Source organism: Pyxicephalus adspersus, chromosome 3 (assembly GCF_032062135.1).
Source record: "Pyxicephalus adspersus chromosome 3, UCB_Pads_2.0, whole genome shotgun sequence".
Taxonomy (NCBI): domain Eukaryota; kingdom Metazoa; phylum Chordata; class Amphibia; order Anura; family Pyxicephalidae; genus Pyxicephalus; species Pyxicephalus adspersus.
In genome coordinates, this window is record NC_092860.1 from 107,865,606 (window position 1) to 107,881,470 (window position 15,865).

At 37.4% G+C, this 15,865-nt stretch overlaps 1 protein-coding gene across 1 annotated transcript in view; it reads left to right on the top strand.

Annotated features, from left to right (window-relative positions):
• Nucleotides 1-1,450: 1,450 nt before the first annotated feature.
• LOC140326925 (uncharacterized) overlaps nt 1,451-15,865 on the top strand; it is a gene marked incomplete in the record, with an annotated part of 47,968 nt that continues 33,553 nt past the window's right edge. Inside the window, 7 exon segments of the mRNA XM_072405944.1 lie at nt 1,451-2,561; nt 5,499-5,778; nt 6,384-6,484; nt 9,163-9,232; nt 10,997-11,127; nt 12,384-12,472; nt 14,661-14,760. Coding sequence (XP_072262045.1) covers nt 5,580-5,778; nt 6,384-6,484; nt 9,163-9,232; nt 10,997-11,127; nt 12,384-12,472; nt 14,661-14,760 — 690 coding nt within the window.

A 15,865-nucleotide genomic window follows, 5' to 3' on the forward strand; every position in this document is an offset into this window, starting at 1 on the left:
TACAGAAATATAAATAAATACATATATATATATATTTATTTATTTTTCTCAGACTGTCTGGGTAAGCTTTCTGATAGTGACAACATGTATACTGTTGAACTGACCATTGGAAGTATGTGGCAGATGTGACAAAATATTGATTAATGATAAAATATTGTAACTCCATACCAGGAACAAGGGTTTTATTAGAAGTATAAGTGTGCATTAAATTACACATGCACAAGAAAAAAAATATATTGAAAATGAATGTTTAAATAACACTAACATCTCTATAGTGTACAGTGAATATGTGCTCCACTTTTTATCTACTTAAAGAAACCTCTATTAACCATGTTTGTAATGTCGTATTTATAAAACTGAGAACAGTTAGTATTTCCTTGTGAATAGACTTTTGATAATAGAGAACACCTATTAAAGCAGTAATCAGAAACTCTGTTTGCATAAAATGAGAATAAATCACCACTTTTTCCAGCTGCCTAAAGTGGCAATAAATAGCAAAAGTGTTTGATAAAAAAAATCACTAATGCACTCAGTTCTTTATGATAGCTTGTGATAATAAAGTGATGATCAGGCTAATTGTTACTTCATATATACAGTGAGCAGCCTAATATATAAGTTCATTATATAAATAATGCATTCGTTTGTCTCCCAGCCTTTTGTGATGCATATTACACAAAAATGTGTAATAATCTCCCCTCCTATTGTGTGACACTTCCCCCACCTCTTATATTGTAAGCTCTTCGGGTCAGTGTCCTCTCCCCCTCCTGTGTCATTGTCTGTACCTGTCTGTTGTTTGCAAACGCAATTTAATGTACAGCGCTGCATATGTTGGTGTTATATAAATCCTGTTTATTAGTAATAATAATAATTATTATTATCCATAATATTAAAATAATAATAATAATAATTATTATTATTATTATTAATAATAATAATAATAATAATAAAAATAAATCTTTATTCTAAGTGTATTTGTATTTCCCAACAGCCTGCTGTTATACGACCTCCTACTGACATCTAATGGTCAGCTTGTGAATAGCACCAAGAGCCGCCCTGGTATTATTTTTCCTTTTGGATGATTCCATTGTCGAGGTGGGGGGTAACGAAACAAATATATTATGTAAAAAACGTCACTAAAGTGTTCTGAGATAAAATGAAACAATAAAAAATATGATCTATTTAATAATTATTCCTGTTATGAACTAAATGTTATTCTTAGCACCGTACTAATTTGTTTTTCTCCCGCTGTTGTGTCAGTCCACCCCCGTGTTAATATGCCGGCTGGGGAAGGCTGTCATGTTCTTCCGCACAAGCTGCAGCCTCTGCAGTAAGTAAGTAAAGTTTGGGGCAATGACGGAATGGCGGGTGTGTTGTGGCCGGCACTGAGCGCCCTGCCCGGGTACGGGCTGTGTGTGTAGGGTGATAGGGAAGGGCGGGGTGCTGTATACTTTAGTTGTGTGGAGACTTGCTGTGGGTGATTGTTATTGTCTTGCAGTGACCCCATCTCTTGTTGTGTGGTTCCGGCTGGGGCCCCCAGCTTGTGGTGGTGCAGTGACCATACCTAATATTAATAATACATGTATATACCTAGTAATGGTAGCAGTGTTATGTAACACAGGCAATGTTATGTAAGCTCAGTGATCTCATGCCATAGGCTGATCCTCCAATCTGATCTCATACCACAAACTTTCATGTGATCAGCTTGGGTGGAGATCTAAGGTTCTGGCATGTTGTTTAGGTAAATAACAAAGAAATATTTTACTATGGGGAAGTCACAGCAAGGTTCCTCCTAATTGTTCTCTATAAAACAATGCTGGGCATAGCCAACAGTGGGGCCCTGTGTAGAATAGACTTGGGGCCCCTGTACAACATCTCACGTTGCCCCCTCTGCTAATATAGGAGGACGCTGCTGGTATATTCTGATCCCAAGCTGTAAAGCTACGTAGACAGGTCAGATGAATGTCGTTCAGGACGATGCATAAATCTGATGTGTATATTGATTCCCCAGTGTCACTGCGGATTGATGAACGACTAACCGGGAATGACTCTTATGTATATCTATGGAGGAGAACCTAGTGGGGTGCTGCTCACATGTCTCCCCTTCTCTTTCCACATAACAGAATGGTGATGTGTGTACAGCGCTCATTCATTCACCTGTCACTGGTAAAGATCATAAAGATTGTTTCAAGCGACAATCATACAATGTCTATATAAAGCTTACGTCTCACCATACACACAGCAGGAGAGGACCCTACCCAACAGAGTTTAGCTAACTGCTCAGGTTGTATCAGATCTGACTGGCCTTTGTACTACAAAGTTGGTGGTGAATCTAAAGATCAAGTTTAAAGTTTTTTCCATTATAATGTAGAGGAGGAGATCTGTATATACTGAGACTTGTGATTGCCATATTTCCTGATAGCAGCAGGTAGGTTCCATCTACAGACAATAGGTTGTCATCAGAAAGAGGAATGTGATTGGGTGATTGTGATGTGGGTATCTCTGGAGAAACTTTCTTTAATCCTCTATACAGGAACCCTTCTATCCCTAACTTCTGGTTTGAGGTAATCCCTGTCTACAATGATTTTATATATATATATAGCTCACAGAACATTAATGAGTTATAGATATAATAATGAATGTGGTGTACCCAATGTATTGCAGATCATTAATTATTATTATTCCCCTCTCCAGACCACTCATTTTCAGTAATAATTAAAATACTTTTATATAACGCAGCCTCATGCTGAGCATGTTCACAAGGAAAGCACTTTGTTCAGCACTGTGAAATCTTTCTTCGTTCCTTATCTAGAACTGAACAAGTTCATGTTACAAAATATATGGAAAAACTTGTGGCTTATCAGAAGTGTCAGGGAAATATGTGTTCATGTGGTATGTTCACTTTATAATGGAAATTTTCACTTAGCTTAGTGAATAAAGTGAAGCAGTTCTGACTTCAATAATCCAATCATGTGATAATAACAATCCTGTTGTTTAAATTATCCTTCACATGATTGAGTATTTAAGATAAAAAAAAAACACTTTACCTCCTTTAATAAACTATGTGAAACTTTGCAAACTTAACATACCCTACATTTTTATCTTCAGCTCCATAGCCTTGTTTCACGCTAATGCAAAAACACTCTGGTGTCTAGTTATAAATGTTTCTACACTGGATTCACATAACTTTGACCCAGGATTTACACATTTTGCCAATTAAGTGTGCTGTGTATAATCCTATTTAATATTAATAAAGTGCATATTCCTCATTTTGCACATGTTCCCAATTGAACACGCTGATTGTGGTAATGCACATGACATACATTGGTGCACAAGGTTACATCCATTCTTTATGGCTCTCCAAAGGAACAATACACAAATTCACCAGTATAGCATGACCTTAAAGTTTACCATTCTTTGCATCATAGTTGGTTTATTTTTAATAAACAGTATTTATATAGCACCAATATATTACGCAGCGCTGTACATTAAATAGGGGTTGCATATAACAGACAAATACAGACAGTGATACAGGAGGAGAGGACCCTGCCCCGAAGAGTTTACAAGATGGGGAAGCCATTTTAATAGACAGAAGAAGACATTTCTTTTACATTGTTACGTATTTATATTTGGCTCTTCTTGACCACCTTCCAGTCTTATACTCACCTTTCCCCAGTGCAGTGAGTTACCAGGACTCCATAGAAATACGTATTGCAGAGTATACATGAATGGACAGAAAAGATTTTGACAAGTGTAATCTAGTGAATGACATCACGCAGGATCTAGGACTAGTAGACTGAGAGGTAGAATACATTTGCAGTTTCATGTAAAGGGCAGAACTACACCTTGGCTGGCACTCCCTGCAAGTGCTACCCCAAACCCAGCTCATCCCAGAGGCATGCATTCTCCCAATAACAAAATCAGTGCATCACTCTCATCATTTGGGGGTTTATGTGCTACAATGCAATGGTACACATTAGTGTAAGTTACAACTTATTCTTGTTATATCAAAGTCAGTACTCTGCTAAATAAAGATTGCAGAAGAAAAAGGAAATTCCCTGCTTTTCTTTATTTTATCAGCCATAGATTTACAAGTTTTAGACTGGCAGCTTGAAATGTTTCCAAAATCTGTTCTTAGTATATGAGCACAGATTGAGGTTTCGGTATACTGGCTGACACCAGTAAATGTAAGCTTTAATCCTAAATAACTAAGAGATGGAGAGAAGATATGATTATTCTAATTAATTTACTATTTCGGACATTACATTGAAATTTGTAATAGTTGATGTTTCCTTGTGATCATTATTCAGCTACAGGTTTATTGGTAGGGTGACGTGTAATAACAAGACAGAACTCATTTATTTACACAGCTTTCCCAGACCTCACCTGGGGGCTGTCTGATCTGTAATGTACACCGTGATGGGAGATGGATTGCTGACATCACTGCAGAAAAAGTATAGGATTGTACTTGCCTACTATCACCCCTCCCCAAAATATCCACGTTTATAATAAAAATAATGAGTCATCTAACATTTTCAATGTGAAAAGTTTTGCCTGTGGCCGTGTTTTGGTTTAAATCTAACTTGAACTTAAACATTTGTTAGCTCATAAACCATAACCGTGAACATTGTATAACCAGCACTCCTAAACTGTGTTCAAAAGCTGGATAATTGTCTCCCAAGATGATCGTGATCATCTCAGATAAAAATCTAGTATGTGTAAAACAGTGTCTATTGATCTGTCACCAATCAGTCATGAAAGATTGTTTCCAATGACAGTAATCTAATGTCTGATGTTTCTACAGGGCTTTCAATCAAATAGAATGAACCATGCTAAATCATATCAAACACTGTCCACCTACAAAGTGGGCAACATTACTCATCCACCAGGCTTCTTAAAAGTCTGTATATAATACACAACTGACTATCAAAAATCATGTAAAACACTATGAGTGATAAAGTCATCACAGTGTTCAACACAGACAACAATGCATAGAAAAAAATTGTAGGTGAGTGGCAGCCCCTGTATTGTGACCAAAATCTTCAGTAACCTCCCAAAAACAGGTGGGTGGATACTGAAAAGTGCCGGGCGGTACACCCAGCTAAAAGAGGCTGGGGAGAACACTGCAATTATAGGGATAAATGGCAACAGCTTGATATGGCACTAAGTATAAAGATTGTTGTCGATAAAACTTCTACAATCCCCTACTGATAGCGCTGTGTAAGAGAACTAGATGTTGGCTTTTCTACCAAAATGGCAGTACTATCATGTCAGTAAAGGGAGGAGTGCAGGGAAATTGTTCTGGATTGTACTGCAGTGCTGAACTCTGTATTAGGTCCTCTAGAGGAAGTGAAGTAGTGTCTGGGCTCCCTTCTCATCCCTAGACATCGTATTGGACTTCTATAAAAGTAGTGAACCCTCGATATCCTAAATTGTCTGCAGTTATTTGTTTCAGTCCCAATCATACTGAAATAATTAACAACTAATTTTGCATCTTCTAGGGATCACAGAGGCAACGAAAGGTACCTGAGGGACAGCCAATAAGTCGCTGCAATTGACTATTCAAGCGCAAAGCCTCAGCCATGGGGTGGACAGTTTTTCTTCTAGGAAGAAGATGTATTCAAACATGGCAACCCGAAGCCAGGTTACTTCAAAGTACATTGTGTCGCACGTGTATGCAACAATTTTCATCAAGTTCTGTGGTACAAGACTGCCCTCCTCAGAAGCGCTCTGTGAGAATTGGATGTGCTTCTGGATTTTGGGGTGATACAGCAGCATCAGGTAATCTTACCCTTACTGTGTTAGACTTGCTGATGTATTCTGCTACTGGTGATTTATACATGGTAAGCAAACTGTAAACTGCAGAATCATTTTTATTTTTGTTTTTTACCTTTTTTTGTTTTGTTTTGTTTTTTTTAGTGGAGGAGGGAATTTTTTTATGAAAGCTTACATTTTAAGTTATGTGTGCTACTGTAGTTCTGTGGGATTAGACCAGTCAAACTAGCCTCAGAACTCGCTGACATTACTGAAACTTGATAATGTTGTCACTGCTGTACCAGTTGTCCTTTTTTGGAACACTTTTGGTAGGTAATAACCACTGTAAACCAGGAACACCCCACAATACCTGCTGTTTGCACCCAGTCATCCAGACATCACAATTTTGCTTTTGTCAGAGTTGCTCCTTGCATTTACCCATTTTTCTTCTTCAGACATATAATGTTTACCTGTCTGTTCTCTTGCTGCCGAATATATCCCAGACCTTCACAGGTGCCCTTACAACAAGATAATGCTGGTCACCTCACCTGTTTCCATACTATTTCTAACAGACGACAAGAAGATGATTTTATTTCTGCGTTATTTACATGTGTTTTTTCCCTGTCTTTCAGTTCCACAGTTACTTTATGGAGGGAAATTAGATTTCTTGGTATTTGACTACCTCTCTGAAATAACTATGTCTTTACTGACTGCTGCAAAGGCCAAATCACCTGTAAGTAAGCCATAGGTTTGGCTCTGTAATTTGTCATGCCTTTGTTCATCTTCTGTATTGTTGTCATATTTGTATTGTCTCCAGACAGACAATGCCTAGGTAAAATACTCAGATTTTTAGGCAGTGAGTGAGCTGAGAAATTCCAATCATTAATGTGTTGGGATAATTTGAAGGATAAGTATGTGTCACCAGCTAAAGAAGGTAGCGGGAGTCAGCTTCTGCATCCAGCCATTGGGCATGTAAGGAATAAAGGATTACAGCATTCCAATAGTAAAAAGGATAGATGCCATATCTTCCATTGCTTTGATGCCATATCCCACTGCTGTGAAAGGGAAGCCCACATCATACATCACATCTATAGAGTTGTACAATTTGCAGGCTCACGCAAACAATGTAGAGGTTTTTGGCTGCAATGGTTCTGAGTCTATACAGTAGGTAGGTATTCAGTTTCAAAAAACATGCAGTTAGGTTATTTGGCTTCCCCCCAAATTGACCTTAGATTGTGTTAAAAAAATATGACTATGGTATGGACATTAGATTATGAGCCCTTTTGAATGGCAGCTAGTGACACGACTGCAAGTTCTGCACAATATACCGGTGCTATTATTATTATTATTATTATTAATAATAAACAGGATTTATATAGCGCCAATATATTACACAGCACTGTACATTAAATAGGGGTTGCAAATGACAGACGAATACAGACAGTAACACAGCAGGAGAGGACCCTGCCCCGAAGAGCTTACAATCTAGTAGGTGAAGGAAATAACACACAATAGGTCGGGGGGAATATATAATACTGAATGCTATATAAATATATGAATACATAAATAGGGGTGCTATATAAATACTGGATGATAATATATTCTGGCTTTTTGCATTATCCATGCAGTATTGCTGTATGAATAAGGTAGGTGGTATTCACAGATCGCCATATTACTAACAATTGGAAGTGGCGTAGAACAGCGGTCGCCAATCGGTGTTCTGTGGCTCTGGCGGGCCACCCCTGAGCAGGGTAAGAAAAAGGACCCTGCTGGGGGAACGCACCGTCCAGAGCCGTGGAACACGTCCCCGTGCAAGTCCCAGGCGCAAGGAAGTGGTTGGGCTGTGTCCCTGGACACAACCCGCCCACTCTCCCATCGCAGGCTCAGATCTGCGATGGGAAAGTGGGTGGGACTATGTCCCGATGACATCACTATGGGGGAGGAGTTTCTCCCCCTTTGATTGACACCCGGCTCCCTGCACATGCGCTGTCAGGAGCTGGTGATTTTAGTGGTCTGTGGAACCAAAAAGGTTGGCGGCCACTGGCATAGACACTACAGCAAAGCCTAGATAATTAAAAGCAGATATCTTATGTGTAAACATGTAAGGCCTATACAGTATTTATGTTGGACTGCTGCAAAGGTTTTGAATCTTAGCTGGATCTATTTAGGTTTGCTGCACAGGTTCTGAGTCTTTGTATTATCTCTGTTGGTGATTGCTGCAATTGGTTTAAATTTATTATATATGCAGTATTACTGCATCTAAAAGGCATAATGATTTAGTATATTTAGAAAATCGTTGTGAAGGTTCTGAATCCATGAATTATCTATGTAAGTGATTTCTGCAAAGGCTTTAAGTCTGATTTATTAAAGCTCTCCAAGGCTGGGGAGAATACACTTTCATCAGTGAATCTTGGTGATCCAGCAAACCTGGGATGGATCTGGTAAAGGATTGAAAACATATGCTAACAAATAGCAAATGATTTTAAGGAATCAATTCCAGGTTTGCTGGATCACCCAGCTTCACTAATGAAAGTGTATTTTCTCCAGCCTTGGAAAGCATTAGTAAATCAGCTCCTTTGAGTCTATACATTATCTATTCAGGATTACTGCAGATATTTTGAGGCTAGGCATTATCTATGCAGGACTGTTCCTGAGGTTCTATATTTCTGTATATGATTGATGCAAGGGTTCTGTGTTAATTCCCTATCTATGCATTATTGCTACAAAGGTTCTGAGATCTATGCAGTGTCTGTAAAGGATTGCACCAGAGCCTTTACTGTGTGTATGTATACAAGGTAATTTATTTAATTAGACAGTAGGCTTTTTTAGTTTAGTAATTTTGGTTGCAGATTTAATATGTATAGAGGTTGTTTAGGACGGGGACCTGAGATGTTTCCTAAACTTTGGCACCAAGGATACTCTCTAAAAGAATATTATTTTTTTTCCAATGTTCACCAATGTTTTTTTATTTTTCAGCAAACAATTGCATAGATATAAATAAAAACAATTGGTCACCCTAATTTACATTTTGGGGGAACCCAAAAAGATTTACCCAATTCGAAGGTCAAAACTTCAACAGATTCTTACACATAAGAGACCTGCTTAGTGCTTGTAATTGGCCAGACCTTGCTGTAGTGAACCAGTCCACACCATTTCCATTTGTCAGTAGTCTGGCAATCTGTAAATACCGGCTGCAGTGGATGATACAGAACTCACACTGATGTAAATTGTGTTGATGTAATAAGAACAGCTGAAGTGTTTTCTGAGCATTAGCACCTCCATTCCCAGCTTCACGTGTTGCCTAGAATGGCCCTGTAAATAGTAGTGAATGTTTATTCATTTCTATGTGTTTGTCTTAGTGTTCATGTTAACAATTTTAATAAAAATTCATACTTTCTTCTACCTTTTCAGAATTTAGGGTTTACTCCAGACTTTGTGCATACTGCTATGGCACCATATCTAAACGACCTTCATAAATCAGGTATTTGCTTGTCTTTCTTTTCTTTGACATTTTAATTTAACATTATTCTAAATATAGATATGGTATATTACATGATGCAATATATCTTACAGCAAAACTCCAACTTCTGTAGAATGAGGAAATTGGTAATGTAGAGCAGAACTAAACCTAATAATTTATACCAGGAGACAGAAGGGATAGGCAAGGTCACTTCCACAATTAAATAAACTGCCTGTTTACAATCTTTTCTGTATGTATGTATGACCCCGGCATGCCTGGCTGCTGAGAATGAGTGAACTTTCATGTTATATCGCTCCAATCTGCCCAATTAAGATGGCTTGAGATACCAAACCTAGACATAGCCTGTCCCTTCATAAACAAAGCACATCCCTACTCTCAATTTTTTTACATTTAGGATTATGTTCTGCTTTAAGTAATAAATACATCACAGAAACCATTAGTAGCAACACATAGAGATGATAATATGAATTCATCTACTATAATGTATAAATGCAGCTGGCTTTCTGTTGCAATTGGCAGACCGTTGCAGACACCTCTGGCTGGCTCACTTTAATTAAAGTGATGGTAGGAGTTTTTGCAGTTTGTTTACCACCACTTTTTTTTTCATAAACATACAGTATAAGCATGATCTTTTCTAAGATCAACAGATTCACTTTAACACCCCCTATGTACATTTGTATATCCCTATCCATCCCATACAGCTTTTAGGAAGAAAAAAGATAAAGATATGTATACAGGTCACTCTAGTCAAAGGTACCACAGGGCTTCAGACTCTTTGTCTTGGGCTTCAGGGCTTCAGTTCTTTGTGCTGCACCCATCACCAAGCAACAATTGTTGTTACCCATACCTGGAAGTACATTTTCTGACCCATTTACTGAGCAATTTTCATTTGCCCTGGTGGGTAAATGTAGCTTTAAAACAGATGTAGATCTGTTTTAATTGTGATCTATTGATTGGTTCAGAAATTATTCAATAGACCACTGCAATAACTTTCAGTTGCTGCTCTGGTGTATGGAGTGCATATTTTTTTTTTATTTTCTACTTTTCTTGCTAATTATAATATGTAAAATATACATAATCTATTAGGTTAGGAAAAAGGTAATTAACCTTTCTACCTTTCTAGGTTCATTTCTTTCCGGTTTTATATGTCTAAAAGCAGTACATTGTTTTTCAGTAAAATTTATTTTACAGTGTAATATAATAGTATGAGTATAATAAAGTTTGAAACACAAAACCATGTAAAAGTAATAAATTGAATAAATTAAAAAAATCTATATATTTAAAAAAAAAAACAATTTTTTTAAAATACATATTATACTCATAATATTATATTATACTGTAAAATAAATGTTCTTGAAAACAATGTACTGCTTTTACACATTTGGCGATGGACGACGCGGGACGCCGGCGGATCAGGTAAGGCTGTATTTACTATTACTTCCATAGGTTTACCTACCCTGAGTGTGACTCGGGGTTACCGCTTTTAGCGGCTTTTTTCTACCCCGAGTCAGACTTGGGGTTACCGCTAGGGAGGTTAAATGGCAATAAAATATCAAACAGAAATATATTCTGGTAAAAAGACTGCCTTTTTATTGTGGTTTATTACATTGAAATACAATCAGTATGTTAAGTTGTATGCGCTGAATGACAGTGAAAATGAAAATGAGCAGTCCAGTAATCTTCTATGAGAATACCAACACTTCCAGATTGCACTTCCAGGTATGGGTATTTTTATTTTATTTTTTTTTTTTTTTTTTGTGCCAGGTATTCGAGTTATCAGTAATGCTGGAGGAACCAACCCCCTGGCCTGTGCTGCTGCTTTACAAGAAATAATTAAGAAATCGGGTCTGGATATGAAAGTTGCTGTTGTCGCTGGTGATGATTTAATAAAAAAGGTTAGTGGACACTTTGTTTTACAAAAAAAATCAACAAGAACAAAATTTTATTCCACAAATCCCAATGTCCGAACGGTATAATAACATACAAATCCCATTCCTTAAAGTGTATGTCTAGCTAAAACTAAACAAAAAATATGTTTTTCCTAGAGATACCCATTAAGGTATAGAGACAGCAATGTAGTTTTGCTGGTCTTGAATCTTTGTAACTTCATTTTTCTTTCCTTTCCTATTATGTCTTGAAAGACAGTGAGTTGGAAAGTGAAATGTGTTAATTATGTTTTTCTAAAGTTCAATTTTCCTATAACTGTGACAGGAGTGCAGCAGTACGCTTATCTCAGTTCTTCTCGTTTGTGCCCCCTCTGATTCCTCTCTGTTATTTTCTGAATTTAATTAGTCACTGAAGATGGCAGACCAGTAGACTACTATTGTCACTACTAGTTCTATTAAAATAATAGCAGAGGCCAAAAGAATAGAGCAAACAAATTGGAATCATTGAGTGAACAGTACCGCTATGCTCCTGGCACAACACATCTATGTTTAATCAACACATTACACTTTTCCTGCTGTTCCTTCAATTAGTAATTAATAGAGCTTTTTAAGATTTTTAAGAAGTCTGAAATTATAAAGGATGTGAATAGGGCTGTACTTGGAAACCAGCCACATACAAGTCTACAAAGACTCAATGCACGTGCATGGTCAGTGCTAGAGGATGTAAACAGCAGAAGAGGCTGAGGTTTTAAGTAATGAACTGGATGAGCGATTGTGAAATTATTTTAGGTTAGAAGGGCAAGGGTGAGTAGACTAATGAACAATTTCTTAAATGTTTTTTTCATATTCGTAAGCATGTGATCAAAATCACTCTTTATTTCCTTTTACACAGATCAGTGTATTTCCTAGGCTTCGTTTTACACAGTATTCCATATTACCAATAAAATGTGAATTATCAGAAACTTCTACAACCATTTGAACAAGAACAATGCTTTTCTGTTTTGCTAAATGTAAAAACATTGGAAGATAGGAAACATTTATTATCATCCCTTGATTCGTGCCTCATAAATAAACTTCAAAGTATTGATCTGTAAACATTTCCTGATGCCTGACTGACCTTTAAAAATGTTGTCTGTCCACATGAATGATATATGATGTATGCTGCTAGTAGGTATGATACTGGATCTTGCATGTTTTGTGTACTTAAACCCTGTTGTTGAATACAAATATGGTTTATATACTTAATAATCTATGTGTGTTCGCAGAAGGATGCCTTCAAAACTTCAGGGATCACTGACATGGACAGCGGAAAGCCATTCCCCGAACATATTCAGAGTGTCAATGCTTACCTGGGGTAACTAAAGTTCCAGGATATTGATATTGAATTGTATTGTATATCAACATCATTGCTTTGTAGACATTAAACTGGCCATATAAGTCTCATAGCCCCCACTTAGAACTTACTGGTCCACTCCCTCTGTATCCTCTCTTTCTCTAGGGCTACAGTGAACTGTTGCTGTTCAGCATGCATTTGTTTTTTAGGGTTCTCAGATAAAACCTATGCAAACAGATATTCTTGTGTACAGTCATGTCATATAGGATGTAACCAGCAGGATGAACGTCACACACCTTAGGCTAGGTAAAGTCAAGGCCATAGGCTTTGATATGTGCAAAATAAATTATTGCTGCATGTAGCACTCTTGCCTTTGCAGCGCTAGGTCCCAGGTTCGAATCTCAGCCAGGACACTATCTGCATGGAGTTTGCAGGTTCTCCCCGTGTTTGGGTGGGTTTCCTCTGGGTACTCCAGTTTCCTCCCACATCCCAAAAAAACATGCAGTAAGGTTAATTGGCTTCCCCTCCAAATTGAACTTAGAATACATTAATGACATATGACTATGAGAGGGATATTAGATTGTGAGCTCCTTTGAGGGACAGTTAGTGACATGACATCAACTTTGTACAGCACTGAGTAATATCATGGCGCTATATAAATACTCTATAATAGTTAAGTGCAAAAACACATGGAAAGCATGTGAATGCCTATATTGAAGCCACAATACTTATGCTCCCCTAATTGCCAGTGAAAAGTTCCTCTTTTAGCTATCTGCACTACAGCCCTTTTGTCAATGTATTCTTATTATATTGCACTATAACTCCTATGCCAATGTATCTTCATAATATTAATATAAAGAACAGACCAGTGTCATAGTGATTATTCTTTCAATGTGAATGTTACCACCACAGTGAGCATTATTATGTTGACGCCACAGGGATAAAGCTTCCTTAAGTGCCGCCATAAATATCACCTTCTGGCTGTCTGCAGTACAGCTCACATTTCCATTTATCCTTGTAATGTTAACACCACTACAGTAAACATAATCAGATTTATGTCATATTAAATTACTCTTCTTGGAGTGCCAGTGTGAATGTTACCACTGCCAGTGAATATGCTTACACAAATAATGCATCTGTAAGTGCTATAAAAATGTTCCTTATATGCCTGCCTGCACTGCAGCTTACATGTCAGTGCTGTTATATTTAACAGCCTTTATTTGTTCTATTTATATGGCAACAATAATATTTCTGTTTCTGTAAATGTTTTACAATGATAATAGCATTCTGCTGGTGATCTACATACCTTTCTGGTGACCTATCCTTTTCATCCAGGAATCAGAACACAGACACTGAGCCCTATTTAGTTGATTTGCTGTCAGTCCCTTAGGAATTTCTGCATGCAAGGTCTGTGCTGTGTTCTCATATAATGATGCTGTCTTGATAAGGAGAGGGTTTGGTAATTACTATCTGCACTGACAATCGCTGTTGCTTTAATTTCATGTGTTTTGGGCGTAAAAATGAATACCTGTGTAATAAAACAAACACATCAGGTATACATGTATAGATGATTTAATAACCATTTTATACACTGCCTGGCCCAAAAACAAGCACACCTTAATGTTCTGTTAAACTTCCTTTAGCTTTATTTTATGGCACAATTACCATGCTAATGTTTAAATAAGCTTATGCAATGTCACAACATTTATTTCCATCCAAGCTGCAAAATTATTTTATGGAGTGTAAAGTCTTCTCCAGCACATGTGAAATATTCTAATTGTGGGTAAGGTGTGGAGTTCGGTGGCCAGTCCATATGTAAAAATAATGTCTCGCCCTTCTTAAACCACTTTCGCACAATCCTGACATTGTCATCATACAATATGCTCATGCCATCAAAGAAAAAATCCATTGATTAAAAAAATTGGTCGTTCGGTATATTCAAGTAGTCAGCTGACCTCATGTTCTGGGTACATAATGTTACTGAACCCAGATCTGACCAAGTGAGCCAACCCCAGATCATAACCCTGCCTCTGCGGGTTTGGGGACTAATTTTGGCCAGGCAGAACCTATACACAATATTATCTTTGGCAGGGTTATGCAAACCAACTTTTTACTTGTGGGTACGTGGCAGGCAAGGTTTTTAAAGCATCACTAATGGTGGAGATCTATTTGTCTGCTCATGTTGACTTGATACTTTTCTTCTCATTAGAGCAAAACCGATTAGTAGGGCTTTGGATCTTGGGGCAGACATTGTTATTACCGGACGATGTGTGGACAGCAGCCTTGTTTTGGGACCACTAATACACACAGTATGTATTACTTCATTTATGCTCCCACTATTCCCTGATCAAACATTACTAAAAATATCCTATATCTGTTTGACATCTACCAGCCAATACTTTGCATTGCTGCTAGCTGTCAACCCCAACCGCCACTAACCGTTTTGGTCCCCACTGAAGATCAAGAACCATTTAGCTCTGACATAGTATAGTTTTCACATTCATGCTGGAATCTTTATTGAGGGAAAAATTGTTTCAGCTTTCAAGAGGCCCCTGTACCCTGCAGGTGGTAGTTTTCCTTTATTTACCCTGTAATTGTCTAATACAATTGTAAAATACAAAAGAAAATCAAAAAAGTTGTAAACAAATGTGATTTACATGGGTCAATCAGACATTGGAGTGTAGCTTGGTTAACTGATGAATACTTATGTTGCCAAATTTGTCCTGGGAATCTATGCTTCAGCATTATGGCATTAGTGGGTCAGCCAGGACTGCTCATTATTTATTTTGGTTTTACCAGCTACCCTAGTCTTACTATTTGGCATTGTGAACCCTTCTCTGCATATTCTGCACAATTACTTTTGTCTGCAATGCAGTTATTCAGCATGTGGATTGGCTTGCTCATGGAACAAGTTAATGCAGCTGAGCATAAAGCAACAAACATAACACATTTCAGTTTGTTTGCTCTGGCTTGCCTTGCTATTCCTAAACAAGGTACCCAAAACAAACATGCTGCAAATGAGTGTCGGACAAAAAAAGTAAAAAATCATTATATCCAATCTAGTTCTAGGTCAGCAATTTACGATGTGTTGATAATGACAGCCAGGAAACGTTCAAAATGAGAGGTCAGCAATGGCAGCCTGCTCTAAATGGCAGATAAAACTGATAATTTTACTTAGATAATTTTTCTTTTCTTTTGGTCATTTTTTAGTGTGACAGAAAGAGTCATTATTAGTTGGGGCTTTTTTATTTCTTTAAATTGGTTTGAAATATCTCCCCATTAACAAAAAAAGAATGTAAAAGATTATGCCAAATACAGCCACAAGGTGGTGGTATTACATTGAACAAATATTACATTTTGTTTCACAGCACTGAAAGTGAGGAAATAAAGTCCTAATATATTGTACTATGATTA